Source organism: Orcinus orca, chromosome 10, assembly GCF_937001465.1.
Source record: "Orcinus orca chromosome 10, mOrcOrc1.1, whole genome shotgun sequence".
Taxonomy (NCBI): Eukaryota; Metazoa; Chordata; class Mammalia; order Artiodactyla; family Delphinidae; genus Orcinus; species Orcinus orca.
The window spans coordinates 70670850-70693975 of NC_064568.1; the positions used below are offsets into that span (position 1 = coordinate 70670850).

At 43.1% G+C, this 23126-nt stretch overlaps 1 protein-coding gene across 2 annotated transcripts in view; it reads left to right on the top strand.

The window, feature by feature from the left end:
- DNAH8 (dynein axonemal heavy chain 8) overlaps nt 1–22498 on the top strand; it is a 320651-nt gene extending 298153 nt beyond the window's left edge. For both annotated transcript variants that reach the window (XM_049715770.1, XM_004267646.3), the window contains 5 exons: nt 2379–2535; nt 6381–6533; nt 6617–6806; nt 18335–18456; nt 21257–22498. In XM_049715770.1, the coding sequence (XP_049571727.1) occupies nt 2379–2535; nt 6381–6533; nt 6617–6806; nt 18335–18456; nt 21257–21544 (910 nt within the window). In that variant the 3' untranslated portion in view covers nt 21545–22498. The remainder of the gene's footprint in view (nt 1–2378; nt 2536–6380; nt 6534–6616; nt 6807–18334; nt 18457–21256) is intronic.
- Nucleotides 22499–23126: the final 628 nt, after the last annotated feature.

Below are 23126 nucleotides of genomic sequence, written 5' to 3' on the forward strand. Positions count from 1 at the left end.
GAAATTAACTGTTGGATTCTTTGAGACTTGGGTCGAAGGCATATTGTTCCAGGAAAGATTTATGTTCACATCTGCCAGATGCCACCTGTGTCTTCCTGGGACCACCTGAAAATAAATCTTTAGCTTGAGGTTTTTCAAATCACACAAGTAAATGAATGAATGCTAATTAATGTCACAAATTAAGAATTCTTAGGAAAGTTTTTTTTTTTTTTTTTTTTTCCCCACCAAGCTAGGTAGAACAATTTACCTACCATCCCCTTCTGACAGGTGGGTTATTTCTAGTTGACTTTGATACTAAGTGATTAGCCCTATGAAGTCCCAGATTTATGTAGGAGTTTCCTATTAGACTTTCTTCCTTGGGCATATGGGTTACCTATTCTCTCATTGTACCATCCCAACAGACGTGCAAGAACACCAGGGCTTAGTTGATGCCCCCTTGGTAAAATCTGGCTTATGTTTCTGGATTCCAGTTTTCATTCTATATTTTGTTCGACGCTCTGGATTTCTTAGTTTCTTCCCAGTTCAGTAATGTTTTTCCTATCTTATCCAGCATTTTTAGCTGTTTTCAGGAGAGTTGTTCAGGGTAACAATTGCACTGTACTGTCAGAAATTAAAATGTCTGATTCTCTCTTTAGAATGAATTCTTAGGTGTAGAATTGCTAGATTAAAAGGCAAGCACATTAAAATTTTTATACATATAGCCATATTACCAAGGTTTATTTTATGTCCAAGGAAATAAAACAGAAAAACAAATCACTAATCTCAAGCATTTGTTGGATTCCTTTTAAATTTGCCTCTAACGTCTACGAAAGGAGATGTAAATGTGGTTTACATCTGAACAGGAGACAAAATTTACAAACAAAACAGAACAGTAACTCAAAACAGTTTAACTGTGAAATGTTTATAGATGGTAAATTAGGAGTTCAAGAAAGACAGAAAAATTTAAATCTGGTCATGCTGCACCCCTGCTTGGGAAGTCTTCTGTGGTTGCCTAAAGCAGCCCACATGACCCTGCATAGTCTGGCCCTGACCTTATCTCCATCCTCATCTCTGCTTCTAACTCTCTGGCTCCAGCATTGCTGGCCTTGTCTCTGTTACTCAAATGCAGTGAAGTCCTTCTCGCCTCCAAGCCTTACCTCTTATTTGAATGTCCTCTCTTGCCTCCCACTTCCACTCTGTTTTGCCTGGATGACCTGCTTATTCTTCAGGTCTCAGCTTACATATGACATTTTAAGAGAGAACCTCCCTGATCTTCTAGAGTAAACCCCCACATGTGCACACACGCACCGCATATCTGTGTGTTCAGACTGCTGGTCGACCGAGCAACTTTGGGACCAAAACTAAGTTCGTGCTCCTCAGAGCATCTGGTCAATTCAAAACAAGAGCTAGAGGGCTTCCCTGGTGGCGCAGTGGTTGAGAGTCCGCCTGCCGATGCAGGGGACACGGGTTCGTGCCCCGGTCCAGGAAGATCCCACATGCCACGGAGCGGCTGCGCCCGTGAGCCATGGCCGCTGAGCCTGCGCATCCGGAGCCTGCGCATCCGGACCCTGTGCTCCGCAACGGAAGAGGCCGCAGCAGTGAGAGGCCCGCGTACCGCAAAACAAAACAAAACAAAACAAAACAAAAAAGAGCTAGAGAGTGAGAATGAGAGAGAGAGAAAGAGAGACTATACTATCTTAAAGCATCCTGTTCTTCTTTTCCATAGCACTTATTACAGTGGTATTGACTAATGTCCCCCTCCTCCACTAAAGAAAGGGACAAAGTCAGGGAGCTATTCACTACCATATCCTAACACCTAGCTCAGTGCCTGGTGCATTGTAAATCTTTATTGAATATGTGAATTTTAAAGATGGGTAGCTGCATTTAGATAAGTGGTGCCAATAGAACACTTTGGAAATCATAAAACAAGTGGGAAAGTAAGAAACAAAACAGAAAAGACCAAAGAAATTTTAATAATTTATAACTCAGTGAAGAAATATGAGCAGTGCTCTTCAAGCTAACAAATTGTCTATAATGGCAGATTCTTAGGACCAGTCCATAAGTAGGGGAGAATAAAAGGAGGTGGGCTTCTTGTCCAGCGTGAGGTTAGCTACAGCAAGATTGGCTAGCACTGCTTTGGATTGTTAAGGACTTTCATGGAATCTTTCCCTGAAGATGGAGAGCTTTCATTTCTGAGATGTTCTTGATGTCCTAATAGGAGGAAGTAGAATGGACCTCTAGTTTTTTCATTCCTGTATGTTGATGGTAAAGTTTTCCTTTTTTCCCCCTTTTTGGCTGGATTTGATTTAAGTTATTCATAATTTAATTTTCACGTTGATAATTATCTCTGAAGATATGTTTCCATGCCACATTCTGAACAGTTCAGTTCTTTTTGTCAGGTATCAGAGTAACACTGCTTCTGCTGTTCTTGAAACAATTACCAACATTCAACCCAAAGAGAGTGGAGGTGGCATGGGAGAGACCCGGGAAGCCATTGTTTATAGGTTATCCGAAGATATGCTGAGCAAGCTGCCTCCTGATTACATTCCGCATGAGGTGAGATACCCTTTCCGCCTGATGCACAGGGCTGTCTTTGGGTTCCACAAGGCTGAGCACAGTCCTGGGACAGTATGTTTCAGTCAGTCCCTTCCTCCCTCTGCTCAATTCTTCTTTTTTACCTTTTGGTCTTCTCTCTCTTACCCTTGCTCAAGCATCTTGCAAAATTACAATCTGTACTTTTCTACTCCACTTTCTCTCTCAATTGCCTTTTCTGTACCCTTTCCCCATCTTTGGGTTCCTCTGTCTTTGGGTCTCCAGATATCTTAATCCTCTGGACTGGGAATCTCTCCCCACCTCTCTTACCCAAGCCTGCTTTGTCCATTATTTAAATTTAGCCCTTTTTTCTGTCTCTTGCCCTACATACTTTTCATTCTCTCAATCCACTCAGCCAGGTAATAGGAAAGCAAGCCATTTAAATGAATTCACTACCCAGTTTGGATGGCAATAAGTTTCTACTTCTTGAACCTCCCAGATGTTTGCTTGTTAATCAACATCAGTTTTTCTCAAAAATTTTTTTTTATCTCAAGACCCCTTTACGAAATGATTGAGGACCCCAAGTAGCTCTTGTTTATATGGATTATAACTACTGGTATTTAACATATTAGAAATGTAAACTAAAAATTTTCAAAAATATTTATTAATTTATTGTGAAATAACATTAATAAACCCATCACATGTTAGCATAACATTTATATTTTAAAAATAAATATATTTTCCAAAACAAAAACATTCAAAGAGAAAAGTGGGATTGTTTTACATTTTTGCAAATCTCTTTAATGTCTGGTTTAATAGAAGACAGCTGGATCCTCATATCTGCTTCTCCATCCAGTCTGTTGTGGTATTACAGGTCATGTAGCCTCTGGTAAACTCCACTGTACACTCCCCAGAGAAGGAGAGTAAAAAGTCAAATAATGTCGTAGTATTACTATGAAAAAAATTCAACTTTGTGGACCTGCCTAAAAGGAACTTGGGGGCCTTCAGGGGTCCCAGACCGCACTTTGAGAACTCATCTAAATAAATCTTTAATTGTGGTAAAATTTCTGGACGGTCTGAAAGTTCTGTAATACACCATCCTTCTTCCCGCAAGAAAAACAGGGTCGTGCCCTCTGGCCATCCAGGGCTTCCTCTCTCCTGTTCTCAGCTTCCACCCCTCACTGCTGAGGGTTAGAGCTTCACCTGAGCCTTAGGCTGGGCTGAGGCAAGTTTAGCTTTTCAACCAAAAAGTGAGAGGCTGATGTCCTAATGCAGGTATGACTATGGTCCTGTGTCTACCCTGTCCTGCATCCCCAAGTCTGGGAGAAATGCACTTATCAGTTGGGAGCCCCAAGGCTACCTGGGCTACAGCCCTTCTGCCTGCAGTGAGTGCCCCCAACAATAAAAAATGTTTTCTTGCTTCTTAAAACAATTTTTGCTTCCGTTGTGTAGATGGGTACCAAGGATTTGGCTAAGATACCGAAATCAATGACTTCACATAGAGATGTTTATAGTCAGGGGAGAAAATATTTTTTAAATGGATAGGTATTATAAGCACATACTTTCTGTGGTTCATTGTAAATGATCTTCAGAAGACAGATGAGGCATAATACCTGTCTTCACAGATTTTAAAAACCGGCATGTGAAAGCGAGATAAAATTTACTCTGTATGACTAGACCGCAGGTTGGTATTACCAGAAGAGGATTTCAAGACCCTTGGGGTAATTTGAGCTGTTCAGGGTTAGTCGGGGCCACTTCACCAAGATCTCTGTTCCGGCAACATCCCAGCAGGCACTGAGAGAGGGATGTCCCTAAACGGATTGCTAGATGGGAGGGAGTTTGTACCAAGAGACATCTAAAACAGCTTCCTCTTCCAGGATCACTTACTTTTTAGTGTCCTTTATTTTACAGAAGAGATGTGTTTTGAAAAATGTGGCTGTAAAGTGAATTTAGTTAACTGAAATGTAATTATACTATTGACTTAAAAACATTCGTGTAGAAAAGACTACCTGGTTTCAGAAACATAACAAAAATTCTAAATAAGACTACAGCAGATCTTTCACTTATTAACAGAAAGACAGTTTTAGGCTGGAACAATAAACAAGTAAAATCAGTGCTAAAGTTAGATTTTCTAGAGCCTAAGTTTTAAGACACATTAAGCATGTGTCTATTGCAAGGGAAGTCTCTCTTTTAAAACCCTAAGTAGGGCAAGGGGATTTGTTTGGGGCTGTTAGCACACTAAAAGCTACCCGGGCTATTGATTTGATAGTGTAGCCAACACCAGGGCTTAATTTCTAATGCCGGTTGCAAAAGCATTTCCATAATTTCCCTTTTCCTTAAAGTGTGAATTTCCACAAAGCAGTCCTGATTTAAAGAGAATGCTATATAGGCTCTTTAGCCACTGGAGGCTGAGGGGCTCAAGATGAGAAGAGGGCAGCGGAGCCTGCAAAAATGTAAGTTCTAGAACCAGGAATTTAGGTGAATACCTGAAGGTTGGTATGGCAGACTGAGTTAGGGCCCTCCACTGGCATGTTTGACTGGGATTTCAAGATCATTTGCTCTACCTGCGCAGGTAGTCCCATCCAGGTGTTCAGTTTTACATCACTGCTTCCCTCTCATCCCTCACATACTAGAAGTTGCCCAGCTGCAGTTAAGCAGAGGTGTTCGTTGCTGAGTAGGAAACATCAGCACCATGCCAGAAAACCTGTTCTGTAAAATGAGGAGCATGGTCCAGATGAGCCTGAAGCCCATCTGTCTCTAATATTCCATGACTCAAGAAGAGGCAGTGGGTGCCCGGGTCCGGGAAGATCCCACATGCCGCGGAGCGGCTGGGCCCGTGAGCCATGGCCGCTGAGCCTGCGCGGCCGGAGCCTGTGCTCCGCAGCGGGAGAGGCCACAACAGCGAGAGGCCCGCATACCACAAAAAATAAAAAAATAAATAAAAAATAAAAAAGAAGAGGTAGTGGGCATCTCCAGCAGAGAATGCTACAGTTTACTGGCTTTCTGGTGATTGTGTGGACTGGTACCTCACTCCAAATTTTCTCCCACTCCATGTATCTATTCTTACCCCTCCTATCCCGGCATCTCTTCAACTGTGGCCAGCAGAAAGTTCAGATCTCTTTATGAGTTCTTGCCAATATTCGTAGTCAATCTTTTCTCAGGCATATGTCACTAAATTGAAATGTGTATATATACTGACTTATTTCCAAATAATTGTTATATTGTATTGTTCCCACAACCAGATGATTTTATATTGATCTCTTCAAAATGGCCAATAAATTATATACAAGAAGGAACAGGTGCTTGATGGCCCTCCCACAAAGTCAAATATTTTCATTGATTAGATTAGGAAAGACTCTCCTTAGTCACCCTAGCCAGGGCAGTAGTGACCTTAGGAACCTGCAGCCAGTCATAGTTATTGGTAACTGCTCTGTAAAGATTTGGGCTATATTAACTGTGACATTTCTGATAACAATTCTGCAGGCACTATGAAAAGAAGGTATTCCAGACTGTGCTCTTATAAAGGTTAGATTGCAAAAGGGTATTTAATTGACACTTAGTACTTAATCATTTGAAAGGGGAAAATGGTATAAGTTTATTTCAGCTTTTCATAGTACATTTCCAATTATCAACTAAGTACAATCAGTAGGAAATAAAAATCATTTTAGTTGAACAGTAGTTTCTGAAGCCCAGAAAATGGGGAATTTAATGGCAAATTTGGTGCTGCAAGAGATATTTTAGAGTTCATTTGGGCTTGTAGAGATACATCCAGAGGAAGAAAAGGAATAGAGAAAGGAGAGGTCATTGGAAAAGAAGTGGCAGATGGTTTTTTAAAACTCTCTGTCATTGTGTTGCATGCTTTGCGTTAGGTGAAAGCTCGTTTGATGAAGATGGGACATCTTAATTCAATGAACATATTTCTCAGACAAGAAATTGACAGAATGCAAAAAGTCATCTCAATACTTCGCAGTAGCCTGAGTGATCTAAAATTGGCCATTGAAGGAACGATCATTATGAGTGAGGTGAGCTATTGTTGTCTCAATAGTCGTTTCCCTCTTTTGTTGGTTTTTCTTTTCCTCAGATTTTAACTTTACCTCTTTTCCAGAACTTGAGAGATGCTCTGGACAATATGTATGATGCTCGCATACCTCAGATCTGGAAGAGAGTGTCCTGGGATTCATCCACACTGGGCTTCTGGTTTACTGAACTCTTGGAAAGAAATGCTCAGTTTTCCACCTGGATATTTGAAGGGAGGCCCAGTGTGTTTTGGATGACCGGTTTCTTTAATCCCCAAGGTAGGTGCTCATAGAGTAGGCAAACTTGGAAGTTGTGGATAGTTGTGTAGTGGCACTGTGTGATAAATGTATGTTATACAGAACAACATAGAGGTACGGCTTGCTGCATGCTGGACCTGTGCTTTCAGAATTGGAGGCCAACAGATGCTTCTGCTATATTTGTTTTACAAATTCAGTCTGAAATTCTTCCTGCCATATTGCTTCCACAAGATGGGGGCAAAACTCCGTTTTTTTTTTTCTCACCCACTTCAGCAAGCAAGTCCGTGGTTAGGACAATGTGAAATAGTGGAAGAGTTTTGTTCAAACCTGTTTTTAAATGTTTATGAAAATGACAAAAACGAAGCACCAAAATATGCAAAAAAATGTGCCTAGAGTTCAGAAGATGAGACTGATTTAAAAGTGATCATGCGGCAAAAGTTTTATTCAGTGAACTTCTGGAGTCTGTCCCTGCTCAGCTTTTTTTTTTCTCCCCTGAAAAAGTGCTTTGTGATTCCACTGCATGTATTCCTTCATTCCATTCTAGAAATATTTACTGAATAAGTTTCTGACTAGATCTCATAGAGTTCATAAAAGTTTAGAAACGTGACAATTTTGGGCCTTACTACAACATGGAAAGTTTTTTTAAGTAATTCTTGGCTAGAATGAAGAGATGCTGGGGTCCTTACAGTTCAGCACCTTATAGCTCCATTAGTTATACAATTTAAGAAGCATTCACACAGATTTTGGGTGTATTATTGTTACTCACAGCAGTATGGTTGAATCTCATAAAATAATATTAAGTGAAGGAAGTCAAACAGAACACATTGTAAGTATGTATACAGTGTTCACATAGGTATACATTGTAATGTATGCATATTGTATGATTCCATTTATACAAGGAATCGAAACAGGCAAAACAGATCTTAAAAGTAAGAATAATGGTTCCCCTTGTGGGAGAGGGCAGTGATTGCAAAACAGCACTAGGGGGCTTTTGGGTGTTTGGAAATGTTCTGCTTCTTGAACTGGATCTTGTTTACAAGGCTGTATTCCCTTGGTGAAAATTCCTGGAGCTGTGTACTTATGATTTGTGCACTTTTCTTTGTATAAACAATACTTCAATAAATAGTAGACATTTATTTGTCCTCTGGGCACATACATTCATTCACTTCATGCATTTTCAAATGCCTTAACATTTTCTAAATTTAAAACACTAACCATGGTGGTTTTTATGAACTTAAATTATACATGGTACATTATTATGTTGAAAGAATTTAGATTTGTGAAGGACAGCCCCCAGATTTCACTTATCTTTTTCTCCCAGAATTTCCATTGAATTTTGGGAGGAAATTTTTTTATTATGGTTCTCAGATTTTGTGTGTCTACTTATGAGTCTCTTTCCTCCTTACCAACCCTCAATTTGAGTAAGTTGTCACCAGGGAATTCCTGGCTTGGGAGTCTGAAGAAATAGTATTTAACTTAACTAGGATTGTTCAACCATCTTTCATTTGCCAGCCCCTCTGCTAGGTGCTTTCAATAGAGAGAGATTTGAGACCTAATTCTTGCCCTAAAGGAGTCCATAATCTGGTTGGTAGGACAGAAATATTAGCAACTTCAACATAATTTGATAAATGCTCCACCCAGTGAGGACGAAGCACCACACTAGCACAGAGGAGAGAAAGATCAATTCTGCTAAGGCAAAGCTTGAGAAGAGCTTCACACGGGAGGCAGTGAGCAGAGTTTGCAGAGGCGGGGACTGGAGACAAGAGCATCCCAGGCAGAGGCCAGAGCAGAGACAAGGCATGTCCAGGGAGAGAAGCCCAATGCGGCCCAAGCTTGGGAAGCAGGAGCAGGGGTGTTGGGGAGTGAGGCTGGGGTGTGAAGTCTTCCAGGGGAGTTTGGGCTGCATCATAAAGGCAACAGCAAGTCACCAAAGATCACAAGATAACCCCAGGTGGAGGCAGACTGTCGACTGAAAGAAGGATGTCCACAGCACTGAGGCTTTTACCGGATCCAGGGGAGAGAGCCTGAGACCTTAACCAGGTGCAGAGAAGGAGGCAGATTTGCTGGAGTGATTAAATGGGGACCTTTGAGAGAGCGGGGACTGGCAGTGGCTGAGGCCGAAGGCCAGGTACAAGACAGGGAGCATTGATAGAGGGGCCAGCTGGGAGGAAGGGCAGGGAGCTCTGGATTTGTCAGCTTGTGCTGGTGGGACATCCAGGTGGGGAGGTGTGTTGGCAGACTTGGGGTTTGGCAAAGGGGTGAGGATCAGTGATATTTTTAAAAAGTGAGAACATTAAGTGTACTTTTGATATTTAGAAGCCAAGGGAGTGGGGTTGGTTCATCCCTGGCTTTCCATAGACATAGCTAAGTCGTATATCACAGCACACAATCTCTTTGAGTGATTGCTTTGTCCCATTAGAAATGTGACTTTCAATAGCAAAGTATTAATATGAACTAATCTTTGTTACTATTTCTTAAGATATACTACAAACCAGAGCAACATTTAAAGAAATATAAATACAAATCAGTTTTCTTATTTGTCTTTACTTGTAATAATACTAATCCTTTCTCGTTTTTTTTTCTTCATTTCTGTTTTTAAACTGAGCTTTGATTCTTTCTCTCATGGCTCTCCATGTCCCAGAAAGTCTTGGACTTATTCAAGCATCCTACCTTTACACGCGAGCATCCAGACACATACCCTTATCTGTGATTGCTTTCTGTTTGTAGCACAGAAGAGTGGAGGTCAACTTTCCCTACATACTAATCATTTCTCTGCTTCCTTTTCCTTCTCTTGACATGAGAGACAAATCACTTTCTGTTCCATATCACCTGGCCAAATCTGGAAAGCATAGAGATTACAGCAAGCCTCTCTGATCACCTTTTGACACCTGTGATTGATTTCTCAATATGAGGTGTCTCCTGGGTTTTATATCTTCTAATCCAGTCCCCTTCAATGAAATAATTTTTTTTTGGCTCAAAACATTTAAATAAATTATTTAATGTTTTAAAAACCACGTTTAAGTAAAACACAGTGCAGTTTGAAAAGAGGTCATAGTTTCATCACAAATATGTCTAGTCAAAATTACCTAGACTTTAAAACACTTGAAAATGTTTTTTTCACCTATGACCATTTGTTTTGTGTTCCTATAATGTTAATGTGGCATCTGATACAACCTGATGTGTGTTTCCCATCATGCCTCCGGTGAGTGCCCCCCAAGCCTAAGTCACTTTGAGGCGCACACCGCCGCAGGGACAGGTGACAGGCCCTGTTTGCCCCCTAGTCTGTGTCTGAGCTCACGCTGCTCTGTCCCCTTATGGTAGGCTGATATTTTGTCATACTGAAGAGGCCGAGTCAGCCAGCCACCCTGGAACTAATCTGGTACGTTCAGCCCCCTTCACAATCATTTCTGTAGCAAAGGATGAGCTCAATCAGGTGGCAATTAGATTTGATTATTAAAGTGGTCAAGCTCCCTGTACCCATGACCCTGTGACATCTGTTCAATGACACAGCTTTGGGCAGTGCATGCATTTGCCTCCCAGCAGATTACTCAGGCCCAGTAGAACCTTTGTGTTCCACTGGGGCTTCCCAGCAGTCACTGGCACACACACTCACATATTGTTTAAGACTGTGCTGCTCAGCGTTTTCAAAGCATTTCTGTGGTCGCTTGTTCCCACAGGTGTACCTTTTCAGAGTGTCATGCATACGTGATTTAGATTCTGATTTGTGTGTGTGTGTGTGTGTGTGTCATAGGTAGGGATGTGTTTAAACTTAAAGATTATGAGTGGTCATGAGCCTGACTTCAAGCCAGGGGATTACCTGCATTCCACTTCCAGAACCTCTTAATCGATAGCCTCGCTTTGCCGTTCGATGTTCAGCATGACTCGCAGGCGCTGCTAAGGAAAGGGCGGCAGAGGCTGGACGTGCTCTCGAGGTCTCACACCTCGACGTTAGGGTGAACGGTGCAATATCATTGTTTTCCAAATGTTTAACTCAATCTGGAGCGTGATGCCATTCGGATGCCAGACTGTGCTAGTTTTTCTTGTTTTGTTCCTCAGTGTCTTGACCAGCCACGCCCGTCTGTTGCAGCAGAAATCAGCGACAGCTTAGTACTCACTACTACAGATCAAGATTTTCAGTTAGAGGAGATTTTACTGAAGCAAGGAGATGGATAATTTTTGTCCTGTTATCTTTTGTTCTTGTAAAAATCACCTACAACCTCTTGCCTGTGTGTTTGTTTTCAGGGCAACGTCGGCAGCTACCAGCGATTTCTGAATGCTTGCCTTGAGGGTAGTGATAAAAGCATGATGTTTGTTGGGCAGAAGAGTGCACCAGGGTTACTAATAGAACTTTAGCATTGGAAGGGTCTGGGGATTTCTTCTAATCTTGTAACAATCCTAAGCGTGTACCCGAGCTGCTGTTTGCCAAACCAGAGCTGCCCCTAATGTCTGAAGGAACCTCTCAGGCCTCCAAACCTCAATTTGGGTGATAGCACTCACTACCCTGACCCCGAATCCCAGAACCAGAGAAGGACTGTTGACACCTTAGAAATGCCTCCAAGTGAATAGCAACCCATCCTTCTTGCCTTTGTGGGGGAGACACTTAGATGCACTGGCTTCAGTCTCAACCACATCCCTTGTAATTCTGGTCTCTGCCCACGGTTACCTTCCTTACTAATCCTCTAGGCCCTTGTAATCTGGCCGGCTTCATCACTATACTGAAACTGCTGTCTCCAAGGCCACCAAATCTAGTGACCTTCCTGCTAACTTCACTTCATACCTTGGTTTCCATCCATCACCTTCTTCGGTTCTCCTCCTACCTCTCAGGGGGTTGCTTCTCAGCCCACTTTGTGGCCTCTTTTCAGGCAAGTTCTGCCCTTGGCCCTGGTCCCTTCACTGATGACCTCAGCCATTTGCATAGATGCAACTATTCGTCTCTACTTACAGACTGATTCATCGAAAGTCCCAGTGTTAGCTTCTGATTCTTACTTCCAACTGCCATCATAGAATATCCCATCCTCCTGTGAACCTCACCAGTACTACCATCTGTTCATCTTCCTCCCAAACCATCCTCACCAGGATTCTGCTATATTTGCTTGTGCATCACCACCCTCCAGATCACCCCGACCCTTGTAGCGAGTCCCCTAACATCCTAACAGCTTGAAAGAGGGAAACCAGGAATGCATAGTGTGGTGGAATATGAGAGGGGAGGGGAGGAAGGAAGGACAGATGCTGCCAGAGGTCAAGTAAGATAGGGCCGAAAGTGGTCAGATGGCTTCATCAGCAAGGAGACTACTGGCAAGACAAGTCTCAGTGGAGTGGGTGGGGAGGTGGAGGAATGAGATGGCAGGGTGCGTGAGGGACCAGGAAATGGAGAGACAGAGAATGAGGATGGACAACATGGGTAATTCTCTCAAGAAATTTGGCTTGGAAGAGGAGAAGCAAGTTGGAGGAGCAGCTGTAAGAAGAAAACATTTTCTTCCTTCTTCTTGTAATGACAGGACAGGCTTGAGCCCATTCAAATACTGGTGGGAAGGAGCCAGGAGAGAGAGAGAGAACAAGGATACAAGAGAGGGGTAAAAGAGGCAGGAGGGGATGGCTCCCAAGTGGAGAGATGCACTCCAAGCAGGAGGAGGGACGCCTCACCCATTGTGATAAGGATAACAAGGAAGGAATGCAAGTGAGTTTGTTGGTTTGGTGGCAAGAAGTCGAGAGAATTCCCATCTGATGCTTTCTATTTTCTCTTTGACTAAGGAGGCAAAGTGACCTCAGGAGCAAGAAGGTGTTAGAGGAGAGGTTTAAGCAGAGTGGCAGAAATTTGAGGAAGAGGGCTAAGGAAAGGATTCCTCAGTGACTTTGACTATCCCGTCGAGGCTGGTGATGGCTAAACCGTGGTGGCAACTGTGTGATGGTCTCAGTATTGTTCAGCAGCCTGGAATAGGTATAAGAAGGAGGACATTTGGATTCATTTAGCACTGGGGGTTTGCTGGGCAAGTGAAGAGAAGGGGGTGGAGTTGAGGAGAAGGTCTTCAGAAATGATGAGGTCAAGGAACTGAGAGGTCAGGATGCTGAGTGGGATACTGAAGAGACCCAGAAGGTGGCAGGAGGCTCAGTGAGTGGGGGCAGGTGGGCACTTGGCAGGGACAGTGAGGGGAGGAGCATGGGGCCAGAGGGTGTGGTTGTTAAAGCTGCCAAGATTTTCATCAAAGGTGGAGGGACAAATGGGGAGGACAGTGTCTTCAGAGTTGACAGGTTCCACTAAGGGCAAGAAGATGGAGAGAATGTTCTGTGAAGAGGTGGAAGATATGGGAGAGTCTGTTAACCACAGAACCACTCCAGAGGGAACAGTGGAAAGGTTGGGAGGGAGGGGAGAGGTACGAGGTTGGGTCGAGGGAGAGGAAGCATAAAGTAGCAGAGAAGGGATGGAGAAGGTAAAGCAGTGCAGGGAAGTACATTTTGGCACATGAGACATGGCGGGGTTAGCTGATCCCAACCCAGCCAAGAGAATTAGCCCGAGCTCTCTGGCTTGTACTCAGGTTTTGCCAGAGCCAACTGTGTCCTGCATTAAGGACATTTCAGAGAATACATGCATCTCAGGGGACTCTGGAAAGAGTCAGCTCGTATTACTGACAGCCTTCCTAATATTTTGCTTGTATCATGGGGCATTTCTCTTCCCACTTGTCAAATTTGTTCTGAAAACAAATACGGGTCCGTGATCGCTCATTGTCCTGTCATGCAGATCTTTTTACAGAGCAGAGGTTCTCAGCCCTGCGCACAGTAGAATCACCTGGGGAGCTTTTAATACATGCTAATCCCTGGGGCCCCAGACCAACAACATCAGAACCTCTGGGGATAAGACCTCTAGACTCTTTACAGTTAATTTTAAAAGCTCCTTTGGTCATTTTAATGTGTGAGGAACCTGGGCCTTAGACCATTGCCACCCAGTATGTTGTCCACCAGCCAGCAGGAGCGGCATCACCTGGGAGCTTGATAGAAATGCAGAACCTCAGGACCTACCCTCGACCTACCTACCAAATCAGAACTGGTGTTTTAGTAAGTGTTCCTTCCCCTGGTGATAAGTATGAACATTAAAGTTTGAGAAGCCCTGCCTTAAAACAGGAGTGAAGGGCTTCCCTGGTGGCGCAGTGGTTGAGAGTCTGCCTGCCGATGCAGGGGAGGCAGGTTCGTGCCCCGGTCCGGGAGGATCCCACATGCCGCAGAGCGGCTGGGCCCATGAGCCATGGCCGCTGAGCCTGCGCGTCCGGAGCCTGTGCTCCGCAACAGGAGAGGCCACAACAGTGAGAGGCCCGCGTACCGCAAAAAAACAAAAACAAAAACACCAAAAACAGTAGTGAAGCCTGGTCCCACCTCTAGAGATTCTGATTTTATTGATCCGGGCTATGGCTTGGGAAGCGGGAGTTTTAAAGACTTTCCAGATATTTCTCATTTTCAGCCAAGTTTAAGATTCCTGCCTTACAGCATCGAGCAAAGCGTCAGGAAGGGTCCCTGGGGCATTTTTATTCAAGTGGGTGGATCATCCCCATCTTTGTTTAATGATTTCTGACCTTTTATTTAACTTACCAATGAACCACATTTGCCTCTCATTTAGGGAAAAAAACTGCCTGTCATAAAGTTATGGCAGGAACAGCATTTGTCCTCATCTTCCAAGATGCTAACGGGAGGCTTAGTAACTGATAAGACAGGAAATACTGAACAACCATAAGCCCATTACATAAGGACTGGTTCATTTATTAAAGAAAAAAAAACATTGCCTATAGGACCATCATTACAGAATACCAACCAACTCCTTGTAAAATTGAGAAGAGCAACCTTCCTGATTAGTTATTTCTTTTATCTCTTCCAAGACGTTGTTTGAATTGATACCGAAAGCCTTCTGTGGCTTTCTTCAAGCCGACTGATTGCACATGTCAAACAACAGTAATTTGTTTGCTGAAATGTTGGGTCAGGACTATTATAGGAATTAAGACATAACAAGTGTTATTTTAGACCTGAGTTTCCAAAGTATGATCCAGGATTTAAAGTGCATTTCTTATATATATATATAAATTTTTAATGTTTTTTATTGATTGCTGGGAAGATGTTTTATTTATTTATTTATTTGGTTGTGCTGGGTCTTAGTAGCATCAGGCAGGCTCCTTAGTTGTGGCTCGCCAGCTCCTTAGTTGTGGCAGGCGGGCTCCTTAGGTGTGGCATGTGAACTCTTAGTTGCGGCATGCATGTGGGATCTAGTTCCCTGGCCAGGGATCGAACCCAGGCCCCCTGCATTGGGAGTGCAGAGTCTTAACCACTGCACCACCAGGGAAGTCCCTAAAGTGTATTTCTTGAAAGAACAAGCTTGACAAAAATTCATTACGCTGTATGAGTTGGAAGGCAAAAAAATTTTTAAAGCACTTCAGTTAGCCCACATGTTACTCAGGTGTTTGAATAGTTAAATCACCCATTTTCATGTGGGTGGTTAAATCTCATAAAGAATAGGTTACTTTTGTTGAGGACTTTCCCCAACTTTTTGTTTCTCTCTTCTGAGTCAAACACATGAACATCTGAATCACTTTTCCACCACTGACAATTGAAGTTTGTTTTAAGAATTATTAAAATTAAATTAATGCCAAGACAATAGTACCACTTTTCAAGCTTTTATAAAGAAAAATATATCAATAGTCTTTTAAAATTATATAGGCTTCAGAAAACAAGAGATTTTGATTCCATTAGACTTGATATCAGTCTACAAGAAAGATGGTCATTCATGTTTTAAATTCAATAAAGAGCAATTCAGTGGATTCACTATGGTCTGAATTCTGCAAGATCATGTTCTTCTTTTTAGGAGGCTAAAAAAGGTATCAAGACTTAAAAAAAAAAATGTATCTTCATGTTCTGAGGGGGAATGACCCATGGAACAGTTTCCTACCCTCCACTCTCAGGCCTCCAATTATTTATTTAACATTTTCCTTTCTTAATAGCTCAAGGTAATATGGATTCTAGATTTCATCTACTGACATGCCAAGAGTGCTTCCTAAACATTAAGAGGCTTATTGTTGAAGTCAGCTAGGCAACATCATGCATATTCCCCAGGAGGGAGAAGAGAGAAGATGGTCTCTCCTTAACCACACTAGAGTTTTTCAGAGCTCTGCACCAATGACTGAAGTCTTTGTCCCGGGTGTGTTACATAAGAAAGAACCCCTCTCATCCCTCCCCTGGCACCTATGGCATTGTCCTGAGTGCCATATGGAGTGAGGTCAAATTTGCAATTTATTTGGAACTTAAAATATAGTAGAAAAATCCAGTTATTCAACTAGTACAGATGGACGGTCAAGACCAGGATTCATGCCTTGTGCATTATGACCTTGTAGTGATAGATTCATTGATCAGTGATGAATTTTAAAATATCATAAGATAGGGCCAATTTAATTCCAGGTACTCTACTTGGATACAGGGTGTCTGATACTCCACATGAATGCAAGCTTAATGTTGAGTGATGAAAATGACATTTTCATAGAGTCGCTTAGAAGGGAGAATTGGATTTTATTATTGTGGTCATATATACCTGACTACCAAACACACAACATGTTAACTACTAAAAAATGGGATCCCCAGTATTTAAAATGGAAGTCAACATAATCACACTGATCAGATCACCTCAAGTGACTCCACATGTAGAGTACGGATAGGCCTGGACCAGCAGTTGCTGGCACTCTTGGTTTTATGAAACTACGACCTTATAAGAATCACTTATAAAAGTCCTTCAATCAGCTACTCTGGTTGATTGACCAACTTTTCTTTTGGATTACTGCAAGGGTTCTTCTTGAGCACCCAAATTCTGTTTTGGTGAGGACTCTGAGTAGACTTTATAAGATGCAAATACAACCAGATTATGTGCCTGCTTCAAATATTCAGTGGCTTCCCACCATCCACAGAGTCACCAGGTCCAAACTCTGACCCTGAAAAATCCTGCCTCTACCTTTGTTCTGGCTTCCCACCATCCACAGAGTCACCAGGTCCAAACTCTGACCCTGAAAAATCCTGCCTCTACCTTTGTTCTGGCTTCCCACCATACACAGAGTCACCAGGTCCAAACTCTGACCCTGAAAAATCCTGCCTCTACCTTTGTTCTAACCTCATCTGCCATCGTTTCCTCACCTTTAGCCTAGACCTGCATGCCTTTGCACGTGCTCTTCCTCTAACTGGAATCGTCCCATCTGGAAAACTCCTACGTATCCTTTCAAGACTCATCTTCAACTTCATCTTCTCAATTCAGCCTTCCCTGAGTTGTCTTCCCGAGTGGTCCATGTTGTTCTCACCTCTTTACTCATAACGACGTCGTGTTGTATGTCTACGTTCCCTCTAGACTGGGCTCCTTGAATGCAGGGCTCATGGGTGGCCTCTTCATCATTGTGGGCATCTCACCTAGAGCAGTACCTGGTACATGGTGGCCACTCCTAAGAGGTTTAACAAATGAATGAATGAATGAATGAAGGAGTGCCTCCCCAAATGTCTAATTTAATAATGAGGGAGGGGCTTGAGAATGGAGAGAACTTGACTTTCTCACTAAGCAGGCTAGGGTCCTATTCTTGCTCTCTAATTCCAAGGGATATTAACTCACCGCCTGCCATTACGCCTTGAAACTTCCCCTCTTCTTTCCACTCCCATTCAAACCTGATAAAATATTATCACTTATGTGGTGGTTTGTGCAGTAAAGTTCTCAGAGTTCACAAATCTAGGAGTAGTAGGGGCACACAGGTTCCAAAATCTATTCATGATTATGAGTAAAGGGCCTCATGGTTTCCAGTATTAACATGGAGGCCAAAATATAATATATAGGTCACAGATAAATTTTCCTAAGATTTTGAAGTCCATGTTGAAGTTTAAGGTATACTTTTTAAACATCAAATGCTGCTTTACAAGGTAAACTTCTCTTATTGAATTGAATGGCACGATTTGCAAATACTAAGTTAAAAGAAAGCCCACAATATACAGAACCATGTATTGTCTTAAAATAACTGTATTATGCACATTAAAACACGGAGCTTTCCTTTCCAGTGTGATTGCTTTGTTTGATCAAACTGAAAGTCGGGCTTTCTATGTTGGCATTATGCCTTATTTCCTTAGACTAAATGAAATTGTTCCATAATAGCAAAAAGACGCTGATAATGGTTTGATTCAAGTTTTAATTGGAATGCTGGTCTCAGAATATTTGACCATTTCAGTCTTATTCCTAGATACTGGATCTTCAGAGACTATAGGCTAGCACTGGGTTACAACCCTTAGGAGACCTGAGTGGTTGAAATCCCAGGAGAATTTTAAACCAAGACCTTGTCTGAGGCAGAGAGGGTGCTGCTTTCCTGCTGTCAGCTGGCAAGGCGTATTTAGCTCATTGAAACAAAACACTGAAAGAAATCTCCCCCCTGAGGCCTGATCTCAACTCCTCCTGGGTGGGCACGCATCTGGAGGTGGACAAGCAACTAACATGACCCCCTTCTTGTTTCTAGAGTGGACTGCACCAAGGCATCAAAATCATTTCTTTCTCTTTTTTTAAGGCTTCCTCACGGCAATGAGACAGGAAGTGACCCGCGCCCACAAAGGCTGGGCCCTGGACTCCGTGACCATTCACAACGAAGTTCTGCGGCAGACCAAGGAGGAGATCATGTCACCCCCTGCGGTAGGTGCCAATGGGCAACAGCAGGAACAGTTCTGGAGCTGGGGCTCAAAGTTCAAGTTCTGCTGAAGACTGACCTATAAGTGTCTCCGTTAAGTCCTTTGCCTTTGCAGCGAGGGTTTCCCCGGTTGTGACCTGGAGACCTCCATGCCAACACTTCCAGCATTTGCCAGAGTGGGAATGAATGACAAGCACTGGGAACTCCCCAGACTGCATTTCTTTGTAATTACGAGTTACACTTGTGTTTGCTGAAAAGGATTTTCCACCCGTCTCCATCCACTGCTGTGGGGTACTCACAGAATTGGCAAGAGCTGCAGGACGCTGTGTGGAAGGACACCTGGGTGGGGGAAGGGCAGACGCTCTAAGATAAGCAGACAGCCCTGGGAGCCACTGCTTGGACACTTACCTGCCCTTTGAACTCGGGCTAGTTCTTTAACTCTTTTGAGCCTCAACTTCTTCATCTGTAAAATGAGGATGATGATTCAACCTCAATAAAGATAGCTGTGAGACTTCAGTGGGATCATTTAGGCTTGGTTCCAGACCGCACATAGATATTCAATAAATCTTAGTTCCTTCTTCCCTTTCTCTGATTCTTATTCTCTCGGTTGTCAAATCAGGGGCTGGACCAGATGATTTCCAAGTTCTGGCCCTTTTTGCCACTTTATAACAAGGATCACCATTCTTCCAGTTTCCAATAACATGGTCCTTATTTTTGTCTGAGATCCCACCAGAAGAAGCACCTTTAACCTCCATATTTCCACCAACAATCTCTAGATTCAAGGAAACATAGGTTTTTTTCAACTATGCCTTCAAAATTCTTCCAGCTTTTTCGGTATTTGTTACAGCAGCATCCTGTTTCCTGGTACCAAGATCTGTATCAGTTTCCTAAGGCTGTTGTAACAAAGTAGCACAAACTGGGTGACTTAAAACAACAGGAATTTATTTTCTCAGAGTTCAGGAGGCCAGAAGTCCAAAATCAGGGCATTGGCAAGGTTGGTTTCTTCTAAAGGCTCTGAGGGAGAATCTGCTCCATGGCCCTCACCTAGCTTCTGGTGGCTGCTGGCAGACCTTGGTGCTCCTTGACTTTGTAGCTGCATCACTCCAACCCCTGCCTACCTCATCACGTGGCCTCCTTCCCTGTGTGTATCTCTGTGTATCTTCTCCTCTTCTTATAAGAACTCCAGTCATATACTCGTCCACTATGACCTTAACTAATTACATCTGCAAAGGTTCTATTTCCAAATAGTCACATGCTGAGCTTCTAGGTGGACATGAGTTTTTGCAAGAGACTAGTCCATCCAAACACCTTCTAACTACGACTTTGTAAAGTTCTTAGAGTGAAAGGAGCCTAAAAGGATACAGTTTACTATTGGATGATGCCTAAGTGGTTGTATTTTCATGTGGCAATTGTCACCTACTGACTTAATGATGGTATCATATGTCCTGATTTTCTGGGATTGCCCATGGTTTTACTGTCAAATCATGTACTTCAGGTTTTGGTTCAAAAAGTATGGTTCTTATACTGTTAGCCCACATGAGGGATTCCAGAAAACACTTTGCAGCTAATCTCCCTCACTTTTATTATAATCTACGTTTACTTCCCCTTACCCTACCCTCACTGGAAATGGAAAACTGGTCACCATCTTCTACATAAGTATATCTTATGATCTTACGTGATTATTGGAGTCTCCACCGTGATTCTCTTTAGACTTTTTTTCTTCCTGAGTACATGTTCTATGGCTCCCCGCTGCCTACAGAATAAAGTTCACGCTCTTCAGTCTGGCATCTACACTCTTCCACAGTTAAGCCCTAACTTATTTTTCATAACCATTGAACCTGCTGCTAAATATTATAAAGTGCTTGGGCTTTGCTGCTCGTCCTGCCTTTCTTTGTAGTATTGCTCCTCCCTGGGATGCCCACCCTTTCTCCTCTATCTTTCCAAACGCAGCCCACCCTTCAAGGCCATCTCCTCCACAAGGGGCCCCGAGCATTCCAGCCCTTACTGACCTTTCACCTCAAGTCACTGCACTTAGCCTCAGTCAGTGCTATTCATCAGGCAGCCCCTCTAACAAGCGTGTGCTGGTATTCAAGTCATGTCTTTTACATTTTGTTCTGTGTGTGTGTGTGTGTGTGTGTGTGTGTGTGTGTGTGTGTGTGTGTGTCTTGTCTCCTGATTTAATGAGGCCCTTGAGGGCAGGTCCTACTGTGTGAATGACAGAGACACAAGGATGAGGTCAGCCACTCTTGGACCAGTTCTCACCGCCCTCACCGCCCTCCCCCTACACCCATCACACCTGCTCTCCCTCTACCATACCCAGCCTCTGAGGGTGCTCGAACCCCTGCTCGTCAGACCTGGCTGCTCGTCTCACTAGATCCGACAACCGAGATGAAATTAGAGCCACGTATTTGCTTGGCCAGCGTAGGCTGAGATCCCGAGTGGCATCCAGCTCTGAGTCCTGTTCTGTGCTCCCACCACCCCTGTCAGACACTTTCATCGCCCTGCAGAGGCGATTTGGTGCTGCTGGCTAAGTTCGCAGTCCCAGGCAGGCCACCCCCAGGCTCAAATCTCCAGTAATAGGAACATTTCAACAGCGCTGTTGGCCTCAAGCTATGCCACAGGGGAACACTGGGCTCAGTATTTCACTGGAATGCGTCCAGTGGTGTTTTCTTCTTCTGGTCGTGTTTTAAGATTGGTGTACATTTTCTTTCCAAACTGACAACCTTTTTTACAGTATTGGATGCCCATCTCACAGCACCTAATTTTTAAAAAAAATTCCTGTTACCTTACGCTTGGTTCTTCCAGGAAGGTGTGTATATTTATGGGCTGTACTTGGATGGAGCAGCCTGGGACAGACGGAACGGAAAGCTCACGGAATCCACCCCCAAGGTGCTCTTCACGCAGCTGCCCGTGCTGCACATCTTCGCCATTAATTCCACAGCGCCCAAGGACCCCAAGCTGTATGTGTGTCCTATTTACAAGAAACCGAGGCGAACTGACTTGACCTTCATCACCGTGGTGTATTTGCGAACAGTCATGTCCCCAGATCACTGGATCTTGAGAGGTGTGGCCCTTTTGTGTGACATCAAGTAAGTCCATTTCCGCTTGACGAGGGCAGAGGAGCCACGTGGGTGGCCAGTGCTATTGAGAGACTTGGTGAGGCATATCTTTTCTCCCTGATAATTGCTTGATTACTCTTTCTAAATTAAAAAGTTGATATCCTACAATCGCTTGTGTGTATGTGTTTTCCCTCATGTCGATATTTATTTATTTATTATTATTTTTATTGGAGTATAATTGCTTTACAATGTTGTGTTCGTTTCTGCTGTACAACGAACTGAATCAGCTATACATATACCTGTATCCCCTCCCTTTTGGACCTCCCTCCCACCCACCCACCCCCCATCCCACCCATCTAGGTCATCACAGAGAACCGAGCTGAGCTCCCTGTGCTTTATAGCAGATTCCCACTAGCTATCTATTTTACACACGGTAGTTAGTGTATATACATCAATCCTAATCTCACAGTTCATCCCACCCCCTCTTCCCCCTCTGTGTCCACCTATCCATTCTCTTCATCTGCGTCTCTATCCCTGCCCTGCAAATAGGTTCATCTGTACCATTTTTCTAGATTCCACATATATGCGTTGATATATGATATTTGTCTTTCTCTTTCTGACTTACTTCATTCTGTATGACAGACTCTAGGTCCATCCACATGTCTACAAATGACCCAGTTTTGTTCCTGTTTATGGCTGAGTAATATTCCATTGTATATATGCACCACATCTTCTTTATCCATTCATCTGTCGATGGACATTTAGCCTCATATCAATATTTAAAAAGACAACTCTAAAGTAAGGTTTTTTATTCCAGGCAATCATATTCCATTATTATTTTTTTTAGATAAAGTCCTATCTTCATGTTAGAACACTTCGGAATGTTTGAATTTTAAAAAACTGTAAGTATTAATTTGTTGCATCCTAAAAGGAGTCTAGCAGATGAAATCGTCTCTCTCAAATAAAACCCACTTTTCCCTTGAATAAAATGGACCCGTGTGTGAGTTTATGCTAATGTGTTAGCCTTTGCTCGTTTGAGTTTGGTCTTCTCTCTGTGTTTCTGAACTGGAAACTGGAGGGGTCCAGTCAGTACCCCCTTAGGAGTTATAGCTGGTGGTGTGAAGTATTTGAAACAGAAAATCCACTGGGATGGCTGCTCTTGCAATTTATTATAATTTTATTTAATATTATCTTTTTAAGTGCTTTTGAGCCCCAGAGAACCCTGAGTCTCCAGCTCTCCCCTCCCAACCTCAACTCCGCAGGAGATAAGGAAGCACACATTTCTAGCAGCGAATGGAGAAAGAAAAACAAACTCCATCAAACGAAATTAGGTTACATGCTGAATCCCTTAAAAAGGAAAGTCTTTAAAAAGTGAAGCCATTTCTTACTCTGTAGCTAGTCTGAAACTCGATATGAACCTTTATTTCCTGCTGAAGGAAATTGTCAATTTAACAAAACAGATGGGGTCTCATATTGAATGTTCATGCAGCTTCTGGGTACTGAAGAACTGTCTCTACTGGTTTTCCCATCCAGAATCCTCTTGCCTGTCCCCAGCTAAATCCACAAGCTTCGTTCCCTCTGTCTGTTCTGAAGGAAGGGGGTGTTTCATGTGGCCT